Source organism: Eucyclogobius newberryi, unplaced genomic scaffold (assembly GCF_026437365.1).
Source record: "Eucyclogobius newberryi isolate DKJ021-1_F unplaced genomic scaffold, fEucNew1.0.hap1 SCAF_12, whole genome shotgun sequence".
Taxonomy (NCBI): Eukaryota; Metazoa; Chordata; class Actinopteri; order Gobiiformes; family Gobiidae; genus Eucyclogobius; species Eucyclogobius newberryi.
In genome coordinates this window covers 29,386,223-29,405,987 of record NW_027315746.1, presented here as the reverse complement: position 1 = coordinate 29,405,987, position 19,765 = coordinate 29,386,223, and the positions used below count along the sequence as shown (strand labels likewise).

The window sequence follows — 19,765 nt, the reverse complement described above, 5'->3', positions numbered from 1 at the left end:
AGACTTTGACTTGTTCTAATGTGTGTGTGTGTATTGTTTTTCTCTTTCAGATTTGCAAAGCCAGCTCCCATGTTTCTGGACCGGAACTTCAAACTGCTCGGAAAAGTCAACGGTTATCTGCCTCCATTCGGCTTTAAAACACAGGGTAAGATCTCCACTTGTAAAGTTATTTGACTAAACAAAAATCAAGAATGTCCCAGGTTGGATTTTTGGGTGAAGCCTTTCTCTTTGAACACATTTTTTTTATACAGCGACAATAAAGTACAGTATACCTTTTTAAAGATGTCATATTATTAATGGTTCTAGATCATTACTTTCCGTTTTGTTCATGGTGAGACTTGACTTCCTGTTCTAAACGGCAGAGCTGAAGTTTCATTATGACATTTTATTGTGACAGCAGACTTGTTTATTTATATATATATTTTTGAGTCTTATGTGTCTTGTATAATTGCAAATAGAGGGTTGTGGGTGGTAAGGATATCCAAAATGTGGATGCTCAGATACTTATACCTAAAACTGGTATCGATACTCATTACTCATCTGAAGTATGGATACTGGACCCTTTAAACTCAAACGCCACTGCTCTGTCCCCGTGTGACCAGACATCTGACACTTTCAGATGATGTAGGAGAATGATGATTTTGCCTAGAGACACACTTGAAGAGCTCACACCCTGTTGTATATCCCTGTTTGTCCTGATTGTTTATTTATTTATTGACTGACCTTTATTTAACTAGCAAAGTCCCAGAGCCGTATTCATTTTTAATTCTATGGAAATTGAATTCTTCAGAACATTCTACATGAAGATAGATAGGTTTTATGCCATAATGTGAAATATTATAACCACAAAAAAGGAACGCAAGCAGGAGGAGGCTCCTCCAGGCCAAGTATGACTACATTTTCACTTCACTTAAAGGGCACAAATGAAAAAACATGCTTCTATTTTTTGGCTTAAAAGTTACGTTCCGTGCCTTTTAAATACATTATTATTATTTGATTAAATACATTAATAAAAACAGTTTATTATTGTTTATTTTATTATTGTATTAGAATTAAAATCTTGATTTAAATTATTGACTTTTTTCTTAATATTGAAATGTTAGTATGCTGACAACACAAGTGGGCGGGGATGGGTGAATGGAAACAATTTTTTTGGAGCAGTCAAGCCTCAAATGCAGGAACTAGCATTACTCAAACATACCGGAATCAATCAAAATACAACTTTGAGTAAATAAACGAATCATGACGAAAAAGACAATGATGTTCAGTATGAGTTGTTGTCTAGCCTCATGCCATCACTGTAGCCCCACAACAAGCGCTGGCTGCCATGGGAACGGCCTGATAACGCCGTAGTCCTTACCTCAGCCCGGGCCTGGTGAATGTCAGCTTTGTGCTCCACCATCGCCCTCCATCGCCCACCGCACCTGGTTTTGTTTGCCCTCCTGCCTTTTACTGCTGCTCATGTGGAGCGCCGAGACGTGTGCAGCGTGAATAGAGCGCAACAAAAGATCTCAAATCGGGAACACGGAGCGATGGTGGTTTATTTTCGCTCAATCCGACGGCTGTTTTTTATCGTACACGTCGCGCAGCTCCAGAAACATTTGTGGTTTAAAGATAGGGTCTGTATAAATAAATCTCCAGCCTTGACCTGCACCCAAAGGTATCTCAACATCATCCGTAACCGCCAAACAAAAGCGTGTGATATAGAAACTTGAAATAGGCGCTCAACTTAATCTGACCCTTTTTTGTAAAATGACATCTGCTGATTGGACATCTGCTGATTTTTATCAGCTGTTTGCATAACGTCTTTTATAAATGTAGTAGGAAAACATTTAGCAGCTTTTCAAATTTATACAGTACATATAATAATAATAATAATTGGCTTGTTCAGGTTGTGTTTTATTGCCTCGTTGAGCTTAGGATGTACTTTATTTATTCCCATGGGTAAATTTGTCCTCTTCAATATCGGTGAGGGGGAAAAAATCCTCACCCATATTTGTATTATTATTATGATTATGATTATTTTATAATTTTTTCCCGATGACAACGGTAAGTTACGGTGCGGTAAATTAATGCGACAGAAATGTGTTAAAACATGTCTTTAGTTGAGGTTTAATTAACAAATGTCTGTAAAATGAATCACAGAAGTGCAGAAATATCCCCTTATTGGAAAGTTTACAATATAACAAAGCATTTTTACTATAAACGGTATACTCGATATTCAAATTTTGCATTTCTTCAGAACATACTTAATCATAATCGATTATACCATATATTGTCCACCTTGTCTTTGCCACTTTGGGTGTGAGATGGGATTCTCATCGGATAAAACACATCTGCAAAAGAGTTGTATTGGCTCATTTCAAATACATAGGTCAACTGTTTGCCTACATTAAATAATTGTGAAGTGACATATTGAGACTTAGTAGATTTATTGCAGTGAAGGGGGATCTCTCACTGGACAACATGTCATTTCTTTCTGGTGCATTTTAGATGTGATCATTATAACTCGGTAACCTACAAAATAATCTTTATTCTGGCCAATTTTATGCTTCCTTTGAAACATGAGCAGGCACTGACTAAAAAAATTAATTGAAATGACTAATATTGGACACCGCTTTGCCGTTAGGAGGCACCAGCCCAGAGTTTGTGGTGTGCCAAAATTGTGGTGGGTTAAGTGAAAGGTGGCGACTAATCTGCACCAACACCTTCTCTCTGACCACCACCAATCACACAGGCAAGATCATAATGTCAAAAACACATGTACATCATCTTACTTGTCCTGTTGGAACAGGTCTTTTATCATAAGATAAGATAAGATATTCCTTTATTGTCCCACATGGGGAAATTTCATTGGTGCAACGCAGGTAGATACAGAGGTAGATACAGAAGAACAGATCATCACTATATATATATATATATATATATATATATATATATATATATATATACAGCTGTTCGTTAGTCCGTTTTATTCATGTTGCCATCTTCTCTAGACCCTGCCGTTTGTATTGACATCCCAGCGAGCACGTTTGTCCATTCTGCTGCTGGCTCTTCCTCCCGCCTCCGCCCACAGTCATTCGTTTTTCACCTGCTCGCCACAGACATGGCTCACCACAGACATGGCTCACCACAGACATGGCTCGCCACAGACATAGCTCGCCACTGACATGGCTCGCAATAGAACATGGCTCACCACAGACATGGCTCACAATAGAACATGGCTCGCCACAGACATAGCTCGCCACAGACATAGCTCGCCACAGACATAGCTCGCCACAGACATAGCTGTCCACAGATATAGCTCGCCACAGACATTGCTCGCCACAGACATGGCTCACAAACGTAGCTCGCCACAGACGTAGCTCACCACAGACGTAGTTCGCCACAGACGTAGCTCGCCACAGACATGGCTCACCACAGACATAGCTCACCGTAGTGTTTACTGCGGGCACTTGGATCCATTAGCCTCTGTGTCATGTGCCTGAGCCAGCAGTGCCCAGTGTGATTTGTCACTTTTCACCCACTTGGCGCCCACCGGTGTGGTCCTGAGCGAGTGTTTACACTGCCGGGGTGATGCTTGATGCCACACTTCACCACATCCAAACACTCGCGACACTTTAATCATTAGGGTTGTTAGCCTGGGTCAGGGGCACCGCTTCAAAATGCTTAAAGTCATCATTTGTGAGGGAAATTGTTTAAACAGATTCATCTTATTAGAAATAATGTAGGAGGGAGACATCAGAACATCAAACAATACACAGCCTTTCCCATAATTCATATGGAAATTAACAATCTATGAAATATGGATGGGCCTCCAGATTCAGACCCAGTTGGTGCCAGTCTTCTCCTAGTTTAATTCTGGTTCAGTACTGGATTGGAAATTTTGCAAAGATCCATCCATCCATCCATTTCTACCCCTTTCGGGGTCGCGGCAAAGATATTTTAGTTAATTTAATATAGATGTTGGAATCTGATCATTATTGAAACGGATGGACACGACCCTTCTTCATCTGTTGCCTCTGGGTTATTAGTAATTTAATTCACAAAGGTTTAGTACATGACTTTTTTTTTTCAAAGTGATCATCTGGGCATGTTTGATTTGAATTTGGATGTACATTTTATTGACACAAACGAGGGAATCTCATTGGCTCAGCAAAACGATGCAAGGACCAGGGCATAGTACATTTTGGGCCTGCGATTTTTACAGAATGACCCTAAATTCCTGACCAGCAGCGTTCCTGACTTAAAGAGCCTGCCCGCTATGAACAACCAGTATCTTTTGCGCTGAAATATATTAGCGACTAAAACTGTTTCTCCAAACAAACAAAGTGTTATGTAGTATCTAAAAGCGGAATGATGACTGCAACCCCGAAGAACACGAGTGGAATGCGCGCTCCGTAAACCGAAGCGTTGTCCCCGCCGGAGAGGAGAACCGCACTTGACCGACAGAATGTGCTTGTTTGAAAAGGGCATTCCTCCTTGAGAGCGTTTATAGAGCGCTTCTCCTCACACACGCATACCACACTCCAGGGCACCAGTTTAACACATATTTTTTTCCCTCCTTCTTGGCATCAGACATACTCGTAAAGGATGGGTCCGTCTGGCCTTATCTGTAAATGGATAAACAGAGAGGTGACATGGTAATCAATATTTCTGTAGACCACCAGCACGGACATAGCTCATGCTGCCTCGCTTTGAACTTAGACCAAGTGAGTTTTTGGGTTCTCCCGTACATGTATCTTAAAGGGGCGTATGACAGTCTTTATGATGTTCTAACTTTGACTTTATTAGGTGTATTTATACCTGTTGTAAATATAAATGATAGTTTTACACCAATCGAGCAGGTGTTTGTGGAGAAAACGTTGAAAAATCTGTAGAAAATGACAGGAAGTGACATCACACTAGGGACGCTCAAGTTTATGCAGAATTTACACAAACTTTTGTCAAATAAAGAAAATGGTGACATTTTGACAATTGTGCACAGTGTTTGCTGGGTAATTTCCAAGTGTGATGTCATCAATTACAAACCGGAAGTACAATTTTTAACCAAAAAATTTGCTATTCTGGGATAACATTTTTTTAAATCATTTTTTAACAATCATTTTTCTTATCATTTTTTCAAAATATATTTATCTCAACTCCATTTTAGTTCAATGAGTCGTCCAACCTGTCAGAGGCACTTTAAAGGTTTACTTTATTCGGACTTCAAATATATATTTAACCCACAGAATTATGCAGGAGTGTTCATAGACGTGTATATCCATGGTCAAGAGATGTTCTGTTTCATTTTTGTTGCCCTGTTGCACAGTAAGGCCTGGAAAGTATATAAGTATAATACGGTATGTTTCCTGCGCAAACCTTTGGGCCAGAAAATACATAAAGGTATTTATGTATTTATTTATTCATTTGTATGAATATGTGTCATTCGTGACACATATTCATGTGCAATTACTGTGAAATTCATGTGCAGTCTATGTGCTGTCGTGACACATATTCATGTGCAATTACTGTCGGGATCACATGCAATGGTATTTATTTATTTATTTATTTGTCTATGGGAGTTTTTATTTATTTATAGGAGATCTTCTACTGAAAGTGTTTTTCAGACTTCCTATAAGTGATCTGTTCTTCTGTATCTACCTCTGTATCTACCTGCGTTGCACCAATGAAATTTCCCCATGTGGGACAATAAAGGAATATCTTATCTTATCTTATAAACAGGACCTCAGGAACATTAACTCATAGCATTATTTACTTTTCTCAAATTGGAGTATGATGTTGTTTTAGTGGCTGAACTGTTGCAACATCTTTTCAATACAAAACACACAAAAAAATTAAAAATACTGTTATAATCACTATTTAGTTGGTGCTATAATCAAATTGCAAAGACTGCATTGATTTGGGTAATGGAACGTCCTCTGTAATTATGTTTTTTTGTTTTTTAGACCTAGACAAACATGTTCCGAAAAGCCTGGAATTCCTGTATATAATTACCTTTTCATGTTTCAGTCTTCTCTCAAATATGAACGCTCCTGGCCATGTTTGAAATGAGTGCTTTGCACAGAATCTTAAATCTAAAACACAATCGCAAAATCGTGCAGTCCTAGTTAGAAGGAACATTACAATTTTAATATCATCACAAGGAAAATAATAACAGAATTTTACATTTTCTTACCTACATTTGTGATATAGTAGAAAAAGCTGTTGTAAAAAGTTGTAGTCATCTGGACTCAGTTTGAAAAAATAGACGTTTCGACTCTCATCCAAGAGTCATTGTCAATAAAAGAATTTAGATCGAGAACTCCGATATTAATACTGTTCTGTGGTAAGACCCACCCATTGGGCGGAGCCTTCCTGAAGTAGAAAGAGTTTGTCTTTGAGGCTGTTTTGTCTTTGAGACAAAACAGCCTCTACACAAGAGGCTTTATCAGCACAGAAGAAATACTAGTTCAGGACCACAGAGCGCCGTGCATCTCCATCTTGAAGCCTCTAATCACTCGTTTGAAGACGGTGATGTGAAGGTTTTAAGCAGGGAGAAAAGATGGTTTGAAAGAGGAGTCAAGGAAGCTATTTTTGTTAAAAAAGAAAGACCTTCTTTAAACAGAAATGGAGGGCTAAGGTTTAATCTTCCTGTTATTTACTGAACCCCTGGAAAGGTAGAGGACCAGGACAAGGACATTCGGATGCTAATCAGGTACTCAGGGTGGTTGAGCCAGGGTCTCACAAAGACAAAGAGGATTCTAATACCCCATTAAGATTCTGAATAGGCTAGCTCGGTAGATACAAGGGGGGAGTTTCTGTTGAAACAAACAACTCTTTCTACTTCAGGAAGGCTCCTCCCAATGGGTGGGTCTTACCACAGAACAGTATTAATATCGGAGTTCTCGATCTAAATTCTTTTATTGACAATGACTCTTGGATGAGAGTCGAAACGTCTATTTTTTCAAACTGAGTCCAGATGACTACAACTGAAGCTTTTTCTACTATGGAACACGCCTGGACAAATGAGGGATTACACCGACCTACATTTGTGATGTTTTTAATGCAAGCGATTTTATTCGTAACCTGCTTATTGAACATGTCACAAGATGTTTTTTTTAATAGAAAAACATGCGTTTTGTTTCTGTTTTTTGCAGAGAGAATCATAGACGGCATTTTAACGTTCACTAAGCACTACGGTCTGGGAGAGGAGCTGGACAGGTAAATGTAACACTCTCTAAAACATTGCTCCATCTCCAGTGTTTTGACCTTTCTTTTCCCACAGCTTGACCTGTAAAAGATGCATCATTGTGGGAAACGGAGGAATCCTCGCCAACAAGTCGCTGGGGTCCAAAATAGATGATTACGACGTTGTGGTCCGGTAAGGCAAAGCAACTTGCATCTTCGGTGATATGGTGCAACATGAAACAATAAATATAATAGCAAAAATATATATCTATCAAAATAATAAAGCATGCCCTTTGTAATTTAGAAAGAAAGAAAAAACACATATAAGGTGCCACTTTTTTGGAAGATAAAGTGAGAAGAGTAAAGTCGAAAAACACATATTGCTTCTTGAAAAGTATTACTACTCTTAGGCCTTAGTTATTTTATTACTTGGTTTACGGATCCGCCGCACATAGATGATTGATTTCTACAATATAATTAAAATTATGTATAAAGTACCGCCGACAACGCAAAATAGCATGAAATTAAATGTAAAAAGCGGCATTAAGTCAAAAGATAAGAGCGCGTTAAGTAATTTCTCGCCAAACTCTTGTAGGAGTGAGAGACGGAGCTTGCTCTGAGCTGCTCTGTGCCTGCGCACGATCCCGGCGAGAGCGCGCACAATCTCAGCGAGAGCTCTCGCTGAGATCGTGCGCGGCCCCGGGGAGAGCGCACGCCCGTCTCTCTGTCTGCTGTGCGCCTTTATATCGCAAATACACATTTTCAACCCGTTTACCACATTTTCTTCAGCGCGTTTTGTCATGACTGGGTGGGTGGGGGAGGGTGCACACTTAAGCGTCAGTTCTGTCTGTCTAAAACACGCTAAATCTACTGTTACACGCTCCTGCGCGCAGCTTTTGTGATACAAAAATGTGTGTTCAATTGTATCACCAATGCGCCTAAAAGTACTGATCACTCGTCAATCGATCGTCAATAACATCATGACACATGTAGGACGCTGTGTTGACGTGACGAGTCCCACTGCTGTCTCAGATCAGAGTCTGAAAGTGGGAGGAGCCACGTGCGGTAAAGTCTAATAGATCCATGGGTAAAGTTAGCGTCACAGATTCAGACTTCCGAGGTCAATAGCTCCTAAACGCAAAAGTCTTTGCAGACCTTTCACATGCCAAAATATTCATATTTACACTGCCAAGTGACTACAACCTCGTTTTTCACAATGCGTAATTTGGGCGCAGCGAATTACACTGATCCGAATGTGCAGCCGAAGCCGAGACGAGTGCTTAGGGACCGTCATCAAATGTGCAGCCGGAGCGGTGACGAGAGTACTTAGGGACCGTCATCAAGTAGAAAAACGAAAAATGAAATGGAACGTCAAATAGAGCGGAACAATTTGAATAACACATAAAATACACCATGATGGACACCACAGCAACCTTTATTTTTCCATCAGAAGCCCTATACCTTTTTTTGTGAGTGTAAAGACAATATGTAAATGAGACTCCTGCAAATAGTCATCTGATTGATGATGATATGGAGGAAAGTTGTAAATAAGGCCATCTGACTTTGTGTTGATTAATTTGTTCAATAATTAATTTTATTTGCAAGTTTTATTTAAAGATTTTTTTTTTTAAAGTGTTAAGTTAAAAAGTTAATTTGTTAAGAGTTTTCTTTAATATAATGTTTACAAATACATTTAAATAAATTATCGTGTTATATCAATGGAAAATATTTATTGTTAGTCACTTTCGTGTTTTGCTATGCAATTATGAAATTGCTATACAAATTTCGAAAAATTAACGGATTGTTTAGCAGCACTGCTATACAAGTGAAAATCCTTAATCTGAGCCCTGAAATTATATTTATATTTCGCCCGCCTGTGCAATAATATCTCATTAAAAAATCCGTAAACCAAGTAATAAAATAACTACGGCCTTACTGTGTGTGTAATCCCAGGCTGAATGAAGCCCCGGTGAGTGGCTTCGGCAGGGACGTAGGGACCAAAACCACCATGAGGATCACCTACCCCGAGGGAGCCATCCAGAAGCCAGAGAACTACGAGAAGGACTCACTGTTTGTGTTCTCCGCCTTTAAACCTCTGGACTTCAAGTGGCTGCGGCACATGGTCTTCAAGGAGAAACTGGTAAGGAGCTTCACAAGCGGATTAGTTCAGTTCAGTTCAGTTCAGTTCACTGGTCACTGCCCATCTTCTCAAAGACATTAGGTTTGCCAACACTATGGGCTGCCTGTCAGATTGGTGCCGCATACTTTTTTCTATATCATTTGAGTCCAGAAAAGAGCAGACTTTTATTGGTTCTGTTTCACATTTTATTCTGGCTAATTAAGGTATAGTACCTATTTGTCTGTTCACATTGGTGGATGTGTCAATGAGTAAAAGTGGTTTGTTTTTGAAAATGTTTTTATATAGATTTTCAGAAAACAGTGTCAACTAAAAGCTGCTGCTATTTTTGAATGACCTGATTTCTGACATGCATATTGTGACTCACACCTCTGATCAGATGAATCGATGCGCTTGTCTAATGACTCCATGTACTGTAAATGGTATTCACTCAGATGGGGCTCACCTTTTCATGTGTCAAATACAGTGATATGTTTCGCACTGCCAAGAGGCTTTGTAGAAGTGCATTTCAATTCAATTTATTTTTGTAACAAAAATTACCAAATCGAAACAATTGTCTTGCAGGGCTTCTCAAAATGGTTGATTTTTACCAACTGAAGGTGAGAAAATGAATAATGAAACAGTCATTGGTCAACAATAAACAAGCAGATAAACTAACATTCTCTAAAAATGAGCAAATGGAAACTGTTCCTTAGACTCTCCTTCTCTGCAAGGAAAAACTACAAACACAGTGAATGATTGATGTTGTAGCTTATCTCCGCTGTTAGATAGTCATGACCATATAATAAAATAGCACATCCCACTGAAAATGAAAACGGGTAACACTTGACAACAAGACTGTAGTAGATCCATAATGAGTCCCAGTGCTTTCACTGTGCTCTCCACCTTGGACTTATTCACAACACTACACAGCTGTAACATTGTATTGATGCTGCTTGACACCAATGATTTGACCCTCCTCAAACACACTGACCACAGGATTTGTCTTTCCACATGGTTGTTTCAGAAAGGAGAAGCCACTCACTTTTTTTTTGTACATGACGTGTTACATGAATGTGTTAATAATTGTTTAAGCAAGATTTCATATCCTCTGCTGCCTGCATATTACACAACGTTACAAAATAACCAAAACAATCTTGTACTGTAATCATTTGACTAGAATAGCTGGACTGAAAAGAATCCTCATCATTTTGACTTGTTTACTCAGCCCTGTTTAGAACTGTACTGGTTATTACCACGGGCTACATACCTGATCACATTTTGAACATTCCTCTCCTCTTTAAGAAATATAGGCCTTTTCCTTAAGCCGACAGCGCTGTGTACTGTATAAGATGCTTCACATAGTTAAAATGTTTCCAATTTAGAGTTGTCTTTGGTTATTCTCAACCGCGTTCCCACTGTGTTACGTAAAATACTTTAATACTTACGGTCAAAGCATTTTTCCAATCATATTTCAGAGTGAAGTGGCCCTTAATCACCTGACGGGGGCCGCTCTTTCTTATCTCTCTAAATGGTGTCCTGTTCAGCCGGAGCCACCAGAATGCTCCTCTAAGCACTTCTATTATGATTTTCCATTCTGCTCTTTAATAACCGTGTCTTGTATTACGCAAAACCCATTCAAGCAGAGGACAATGGGACACTTAATAAGGCCAATCCTCAAGCCGCTTCAGAATGCGACTCGGCACAAAGGTAATTTAACGGTGGGAAAGGGGCCGTTTCCAGAGTTGCCAAGTCTGCTTCTTTTATAGTGACTTTAGGCTTCTATTTTTTTTTTAATTCATTTGCGAATCGTGGATGTTTTTATGTCTGTTTTACAAAAATCGACCCACTACTGAATAATCTGTGGTTATGTCGTATTGTTTATTATTTGTTTTGAAAAAATAAAATTAATGATTATGATTTGAATATAGAAACATTCACTCCAAACACCTGCTTCTTGATGTAGTTTCAATGACAAAGGACATGTCATATTCTGCTTCCAGTGGCACTTTTGGAAGGCCCATAATGCCTCTCCTTCTCAGACGGACAATGGCCTGTATAATGCACGCTGAAGGTCATACTAAAAGAGCAGCTACAGAAAAGATCTGCATTAAGACTGAATGCGGGTTGGTTGAAATAATGGCTGAGGAGGGCCCCCGGCTTGTGTCAGGACAGGGGACAGAGGACAGAGGAGAGGGGGCCCAGGATAATGGGTCTGGCCCCTGGGAGCCGAGTCGATTTGCTTTGATCTGCTCTGTGAGGAAGACCGCTCCTCCGGTGCACAGTGCCCCTCGTAACGTCACGTCTCAGGCTCAGGTCTGGTTGGGGGTACGCAGCAAGAGAAGCACCAGGCGCCTGGTTTGATGCCACAATTACTGTTGGATTCGTAGTAAGGATAGAATATGACAATCTTCGTGTTAATCTTTGTAAAGCAAAGCACTGTGAAGCATGATGGATGATTGTTTGTATCATGTATTAGTGGAAATGTGTCGTTGGTTCACAATGGTGGACAATAAGTTAGTTTGTTAATTGGCACTGATAAAAAGTTTGGCTTGTTTGTTAATGAAATTGAGATTGAACTTGGACATATCATGCATTCTTTAACTTTCTTTTAAACATGCTTTTGGTCATTTGTATTTCACATTTTCCAACTTAAAATGATGTCTACATTTGGAAAACACGCTTTTAAAAACTACTGTGTTTCTCCGAAGAGTGCTTTCTGCAGTCTACAGTGGGGGAGAACAGTTAGAACATAAATAAATTAAGCCCTTAGGCAACATGACTGCTCTGCTAAGAGAGCTGTATGTTTGTTGTGAACACAATTTGACCAGAAAAATGCACTGAATAGATCTGATGATTGCAACTGGAGAAGTCTGGATTTCTCTTGAAACAAAGTGTTTTTGTGAGGCTCAGGGGACGACAACCTTGTAAACAGGAATAATGAAACATCTGTGAATGAAGCCAAATACAACTCCAGGTATTTGATGAGGTAACAACTTTTTTGAGCTTTTAATAATGTCATAATGTGTCCCTTTTTGATAATATTCCACCTGGGCCCTACCAGAATACTGTACATACATGTTCAGTAATTCCTCTGGCACACTGCGGTGATCTTCCTCAGTAGCCACATCAGTCCTGGGGCAGAATGGCAGGAATCTAACTACCAACCTTCTACACTAGAGCACAGTGACAGAACTGACCCACCCCTGTAGTGCAGCTTAATGTGGCTCATTCTTGTAGGCAGCGGACACAGCTTTTCCCTCTCAAACATATGAAAAGGCCGTGAGTCTTGTCTCTCCACTGCTTTTTGGCACCCTACTTTCTTCTTCTGACTGCTCCTGTCCAAACTGTCCAAGTGCCAGTATACAACACTTTAAAAGGCCTCTCAGAAAGTGTGCTTTGGTGCCTGGATTGTTTTTCAGTGGAAGAGGTTTTGGAGAACTTAAAAGTTTAGCGCAGCACTGTTAATGTCCGATGTCCGTGCTTGTGCGTGACTCACACCTAACATGCACTAATGGACATCAGACCTAAACAGTGCTTTGAATACGTGCTGTTGGAGTTCCTTCTGTTGGGTGCACTGAGGAGCATACAGCCCCGTGTATATACGAGCGCGTCCCTGTCACTCGGAGCCCTCACATCTGTGAGAGCGAGAGAGAGGGGGGATTTCCTACTGCAGGCTCCAGCTGCAAGGATGCACAAACTCACTCCACTCCCCTCCTTATGAGAGTAAGTGGAGCACAAGTGACTCACTGGGGATGGAAATAGTACAAACTTGCAACATTTTGGCAGAAATCTGCCCCAAATGTGTAGTTGCTCATTTTAATATGATCATGATTAGGTGCATGAAGGAAAGACATAATTTACGCTTTTGAAATAACTTACCTAGGAGCAAGATAGGTTTGCAAGGGGGATCTTGTGAACGAGCAATAAAAACAGGTCTACCGGTGCTTATAAATAATTATTGTCCACAAATCAGTTTATTCCATTGTCATTATTCATTATTATTTTATCCATTTGAGACTGATATTAATCTGTATAAAAATACTCTTATGTCATTCTATTAAGTGTTTTTTTTTTAAAGCGTCCTATAAATTATCTGTTCTTTTACTTCTGTATCTACTTGCTTTGCAAGACTGAAATTTCCCCATTGAGTAGACAAATAAAGGCTATCTTATCTTCTGGACTTTCCAAGCAAATCTTAATACAAGATCAAAAACTGTCTAAACTACAGGTCTTGCAGTTTATGTGAACCAGGACATTTTGTTGGGTGCAATTGGGTGCAAATTTCTTGCAGCCTTCACAATTTGCTAATTACGATAATTAGAATTGTGATTTTGATCTGATTGCAATGTACCACGCAACCTCAGAGTGGAGTGACTAGAATTGCCCCAAAAGACTGCAGCATTTTAAATGATCAAACATTTGGCCATTCAAGTAGTAGTTGTGAAGTCTAGTCTTAAAGCCCTCTCTTTCTTTCCTCATCAGGGCTGGTGGAGATCACCCAGCCTCTCACTAAACATGTTGTACATTGGAAATCTGCATAGACCTCTTTTATGTACACAGGACCATCAGCGAGCCGCCCCACTCTAATTCAGCATTACTTGCACCCACACTGGGTGATTGCCCAGTTACTTGCTGTTTATGCATGTGCTCAAACACCATTTGGCACAGTTGCTACATGTTGTCTGCTTCCCCTGTGATTTCACTGTTCACTCGCGGTTCCTGAGCGCGCCGCCGCAGTTGTTTGTATGTGCGGGTTTTTTTTCAAACACACCGGTGAAAGATATACAGGCCCCAGTAAACAGCAGGCGTCCTATCACAGTGCTTTGTTTACACGGGGGGACGCTCGGCACTGACACAGACACATGATAGATTGGGATCATTTTCGGAAGTACTTCACCTTTAAATACAACACCGATCGGATGGAAACACTTGTCCAAAGCATTGCATTGGAAGATGTAAAGCGGCCTTAGTGACAGCGTGCAGCTCGCTAAAGGTCAAACCTTTACTAGTTCATAGAGTAAAACCTATATTATTTTACGTGAAGCGGTTGTACAGTCATTCATTCATCCTTCAGTATATAAATTGAGCTTGATTTGGCTGTTCCAATCAAAGATACTTTAACACTTGGATTGAACCACAAAAACACCACTTTCTTTAGGTTGTTCGAAAAGGAACTTAAACAAAAAGCTCTCAGTTAACATTCCATCTACACTTGCTCCTACTCACCTATGGTTATGAGCTCTGTGTTATGGATCTTTAGTGCTTTTACGTAGATGATATAAGATAAGATAAGATAAGATATTCCTTTATTGTCCCACATGGGGAAATTTAATTGGTGCAACGCAGGTAGATACAGAGGTAGATCCAGAAGAACAGATCACTTATAGGAAGTCTGAAAAACACTTTCAGTAGAAGATCTCCTATAAATAAATAAAAACTCCCATAGACAAATAAATAAATAAATAAATAAATACCATTGCATGTGATCACGACAGTAATTGCACATGAATATGTGTCACGACAGCACATGGATTGCACAGGAATTTCACAGTAATTGCACATGAATATGTGTCACGACAGCACATAGATTGCACAGGAATTTCACAGTAATTGCACATGAATATGTGTCACGACAGCACATAGATTGCACATGAATTTCACAGTAATTGCACATATGACAGAATTGCACATCAGTATTAGGTTAGGTCAGTAAGATGAGGAGTTGAGTCACTTTGTTAGTGGTCAGAGTAGAGCCACTGCGCCTCCAAATCAAATGGAGCCAGTTGAGGCTGTGGCTTGAGCATTTTTCCCAGATCCCACCTGGAGACACATTTTTTTTGCTAAGTATGTGGGCTTAACATATACATTTTATCAGAGCATTCGGTGAGAAATTATTATTTTCACATTTCAACTGTTTTTGGTTGTTTTGTCCAGAGTCTGCGTTCTCTTTTGTCCAATCATCACGCTCTTGTGCTTAGCTCTTCCTTAACTAAAGTGCACCGGGACCCAAAGTTTGTTTTGGACCGTACCAAAACGCTCAATCAAGTCTGTAAAATGTTGTACTTAAATCATTGTTACTTTGCCTTAGAACATCACTGTACATATTGTTGGAAATATTACCACAGGTGAGTTATTTAAATGTCCTCTTCACAAAACACACAAACTTAGTTATTTTTGGCCCTACTACTCCAACCATGTCAAGTGGCGAGTCCAAAATAACAGTGTCTGTGTCCAAAGCCCAAACATCTGTGCAGAAGCTCAGAGAAGCATGTGTCCATAAACATTTACATACTCCGCTCCAACATGGAGCAGCACGGCCCGGATCTCACTGATTACTCAGGCTTGTGTTTCCAAAATGAATCGCCTTCGCCAGCGTAGTTAATTAACATGGGCTCTTCCTGTTTCAAAAGTCCAGTATTTGATTTGATTACAACGGAGAGTCCATGAGGCCGGTGGGGATGAGCAGTGATATCTTACAAAAATTAATGCTTTATTCTGATGCAATGATGCAAGAATCCCTCACAGGTTTCAAAGACATCATTCATTTGAAACCTTTTCTTCCAACAAAAAAGCCATGTAAGTGACACAGATCTAAAATAAATATTGTAAAAATATTGTATCACATGGTTAATCCAATTCCAATGAAATAATCAGTCAACTAAAACAATATTTGCTTGCGTAAGAGTAAGGGCCCTCACAATTGCTTTTGAAAACTATTATTTGACCTGTTGAATCGGTCGCCCTTTGAGAAGATGGAATGTTTATGAGACAAAATGCAAACATCTTTCCTGTGTGTCGTCATGATAGACTGCAGACACGGTTTTCACACTGGCCATAACCCCTCTGTGACTGGGGGAAAAACTGCTCTTTTAACGGGAGCACGGGTCAGGCAGCGTGGCAGGAAAAGTCACCACGTTAAAGAGTGTTTGACCCTAATGGCCTGTGCGTGCACTTCACCAGCTTTCACCTATTTTGGAAACTTGTTCTTCCTCAGTAGATGGCTTTGGTGGTTAGACGCAGCAGTCTGTAAAGCCACAAGTGGGACATGTATGCTACGCTAATGAACAAGCCAAGCTAAGACTAAACCAACAAGTGAAAGCCCAAGTACAGTGCCTATGTTTTTAAGCTTGACCACAAAGCACACTTCCACTTCGCATTACAGCGCTAAAAGGCCACATGTTTGCAGTGCATCCGGCTGTAGGATATCTGTACGTGACATGCAACGCTAATAAAAAGTGAATCTGTTTTCAGTTCAACAACACATGACCAACCACAATGCTTTTAGTGGCATACGTCGAAATGGTTTTGTGACTTTTATATACTTGGCTAAACGTGAACATTCAGACAAAGCGTTTAATCCTGTTTGTGAGTCAAAAAACAGAAACTGATCCATGTTTCTTGCCACATTAGCCACGTTCACTTTACAGTCGGGTTCACTTTAGAGCAAGTGGTATTCAAATTGCAAAGTACCATCAAAGAATCGATATGGCCTTCTCAATACCACCAGATCTAAACCACGTATAATTATACTTCTGTTAATCATGAAGCCGATCTCAGCTATTCACAAAAAGGAGTTTAGTGATCCCACGTTTGCAGCACTGTGGCTAAGGCTAGAGTAAACAAGAAACTATTTCACTTCGCTGCGCAGTGTTTGGTGTGAAATGATTATTTTCCGTTTATCTGCTTTTTGCTGTGAGTCTTATCCAATCATCTTCGCCCTCTGAGACAATCGCTGTTGTGATTTTGGGCGTTACAAAAATAAATTGAATTGAATTGAATCTTACTCAAAAGTGCTCACAGCTCACCTTGGATCTTAAATAGATCGGTAATGTCCACGGACAATGGAGACACTTTCGGACCTTAACAAACCACTCCAAAGTGAACCAGTCCAAATTGCTATTTTGATCCTTTTTGATATTTGGAAGTTTATGGGGTAAAACATTTTCAATGCAAGTACAATTCAAATGTTTGTAGTTTGATTTGTATTCATTTATCTTTTTTATTTCATTCTAAACATGAACATCTTATTTTCCTCACTCGGTTTATTGCAATAATATTGCAATAAACCGAGGAAAATAAGACAAGTTCTCGGTACACATAGGTTTCCACTGCGAGAAACGGAGTCTAAAAAAAATCAAATTGTATCATTTTTAAATCATTTATTTGTATGTTGTTGCTGCAAATACAGTCTATGTTCAAAACAACTTTTTACAAATTTAGTTCAGCCCTGCTTGAGTCACCCTGTGTTTACACAGCGTTCCTGATACTAGCACACATGGAGATGTTAACTATGCCTTCTGGAGTTTCATGTTTCATTTGTTGGACGGAGAACATTACAGTTTGTATGTTAAAAAATGTCCCCTTCTTCGCCATCTGTTTTTTCTTGACAAATTCTGACGTATTAGGTGGATTCATAACAACAGTGAAATTACAAAGCAGTGACAACAGAAGCAGAATCAGTGGCAATACTCGACCGCAACTCTGAAGATTGCCTGTTCATTCCAACCTATCACTCTTATTGTATCCTTGGGCAAGACACTTCTCTCTACTTGTCTGTCGTGGAATCTGTAAAAATAATGGCACCCACATCTTTGTCTGTCAACCCCTAATCCAATTTTTTTGGAGAGATGGGAAAATAGCTACGGGTAATTGAAATCCAGGAGCGAGGACTTAGGTCACGTCAGTGGCGGCTGGTGGTACAAATTATAGGGGGGGCTATTGAAATTTTTAACATTGACTGTATGGATACATATTTTAAATACACATTTACAACTGAATTAATTAAGTAAACACACTTTATTTCCACTTTTGTTAATGATAAGTTAGAAGTTAAGCGATACTTAATGCTTAGTGTTAGCCTTATGCAAGTAATAAACTAAAAAAAACAGCGTGTTTGTTGTCATGGTAACGGAGCACGGAGTTTGACAGACACATGTCTCGGCTCGGATTGATACAAAATCAGCCGCTTTCAACACAAATAACGCCAGCAAACAGTCGAGGAGCTCATTCTGAGTCGTTTTGGACGTACCTTTTGTAACAGACGTCTGTAGATGCAGTTTTAAGACGGAAAACACGGCGTGTGTGGCACTTCCGCGTAGGCGCGCGCACATGCCTCAGGCTCTAGTGTAAAAAGTGTAGCTCCATGGCGTAACTACTACGTTCAAAAGGGCGCTTTCTGGAGCGTCCCAAAGTCGCTATTTTCCTATGGAGAAAACCATAGTGACGTAGTCACTTTTTGATTGTGATTTGATTGGCTAAAATCCCCATTGATTTTCTATGGGGCTCTGGGGCGCTTTTCAAACCGCCCCACGGCTACGTAGAAAAGTGACGCAGGCTGCGCCAGGCAGCAGACCACGCGCCGCGCAAACAAAGTATACATCTATATCTATTTATAGATGTATATATGGATATATATTATTATTTTACACATTTACACTAATTAGAATATAAGATATTTTTGAATAAATTATATTGTTTTTAGACACAAAAAAAATTGACGTAGTTGGCAGATTGACATGGGGGGCGGCGCCCCAGCGCCCTTAATGGACCAGCCGCTGCTGGGTCACGCCTCTAAATACCTGCATGATGGTAGTCACTATGTAATTTATTGTCAATAGATTTCCTGTTCCTTGTCCCTCAAATTATTTTTCCTTTTTATCATGTTTTCTGACAGGAGAAAACGTGTCATTACACTGTACTTATGTGTATGTGCAAACACTCATAGCAGTTATTGTCTGTAATTGCTGTGGTGTGGTTTGGTGATTCTTTTAGGTTCCTCTGACACATTAAAGTACTGTTTTATCCCCAGGCCAAGTCTTATCAAATACATGAATGATACATTTCACGCTCAATAACTCTGCCACGGGGCAACTTGGAACAAACCCTTATAACCATGGTAACATCAACAAACTCCTGCCAAATAAAACGGCTCATGCAGTGTTATTCTTACCATTATGTAAGGGCGTTTGCTTGTCTATTATCTATTTATTATTTTCATGCACATGTTTAAAACTGACAATTTACTGGACTTTTAACCATGCTACAATATTGATGCCTCAACAAAAATCTGGAGTCCTTTTGCTTCCATCAATCCATAAAACTGTCCGTAACTCTGTGTTTGGGATGTTGCTTAACCAATTTAATTTTTTTTTTTGTTAAAGCCATTGTAATGCGCAATGGACAATTTTTCGGCGATTTGAGTGCGCATGCGCACTCCCCCGTGCGGACTGATACAACACACACGTGCATTTGTTTATTAGCGCGACAGATCGCATCGCATCTCTCAAATCAAATCAATTTATTTTTGTAAGGCCCAAAATCACAACAACAGTTGCCTCTGAGGGCCACAGGGAGAAATGAATCAACAATGTCTGTGGTGGCGAGGGACGATGTCCCAGGGTCCTCTGTCCTTAGACTCTCCTTCTCGGCCAGAAAAATCTACAAAAAAAAACCTCTTTGGGAAATCTCTCGTCTCCC

The 19,765-nt window shown here is 39.8% G+C and overlaps 1 protein-coding gene across 6 annotated transcripts in view; it reads left to right on the top strand.

Moving 5' to 3' along the window:
* The window catches only part of st3gal3b (ST3 beta-galactoside alpha-2,3-sialyltransferase 3b), an 80,978-nt gene that overhangs the window by 37,149 nt on the left and 24,064 nt on the right, over positions 1-19,765 (top strand). For all 6 annotated transcript variants that reach the window (XM_072441841.1, XM_072441842.1, XM_072441840.1 and 3 more), the window contains 4 exons: positions 51-145; positions 7,140-7,203; positions 7,268-7,363; positions 9,124-9,310. In XM_072441841.1, the coding sequence (XP_072297942.1) occupies positions 51-145; positions 7,140-7,203; positions 7,268-7,363; positions 9,124-9,310 (442 nt within the window). The remainder of the gene's footprint in view (positions 1-50; positions 146-7,139; positions 7,204-7,267; positions 7,364-9,123; positions 9,311-19,765) is intronic.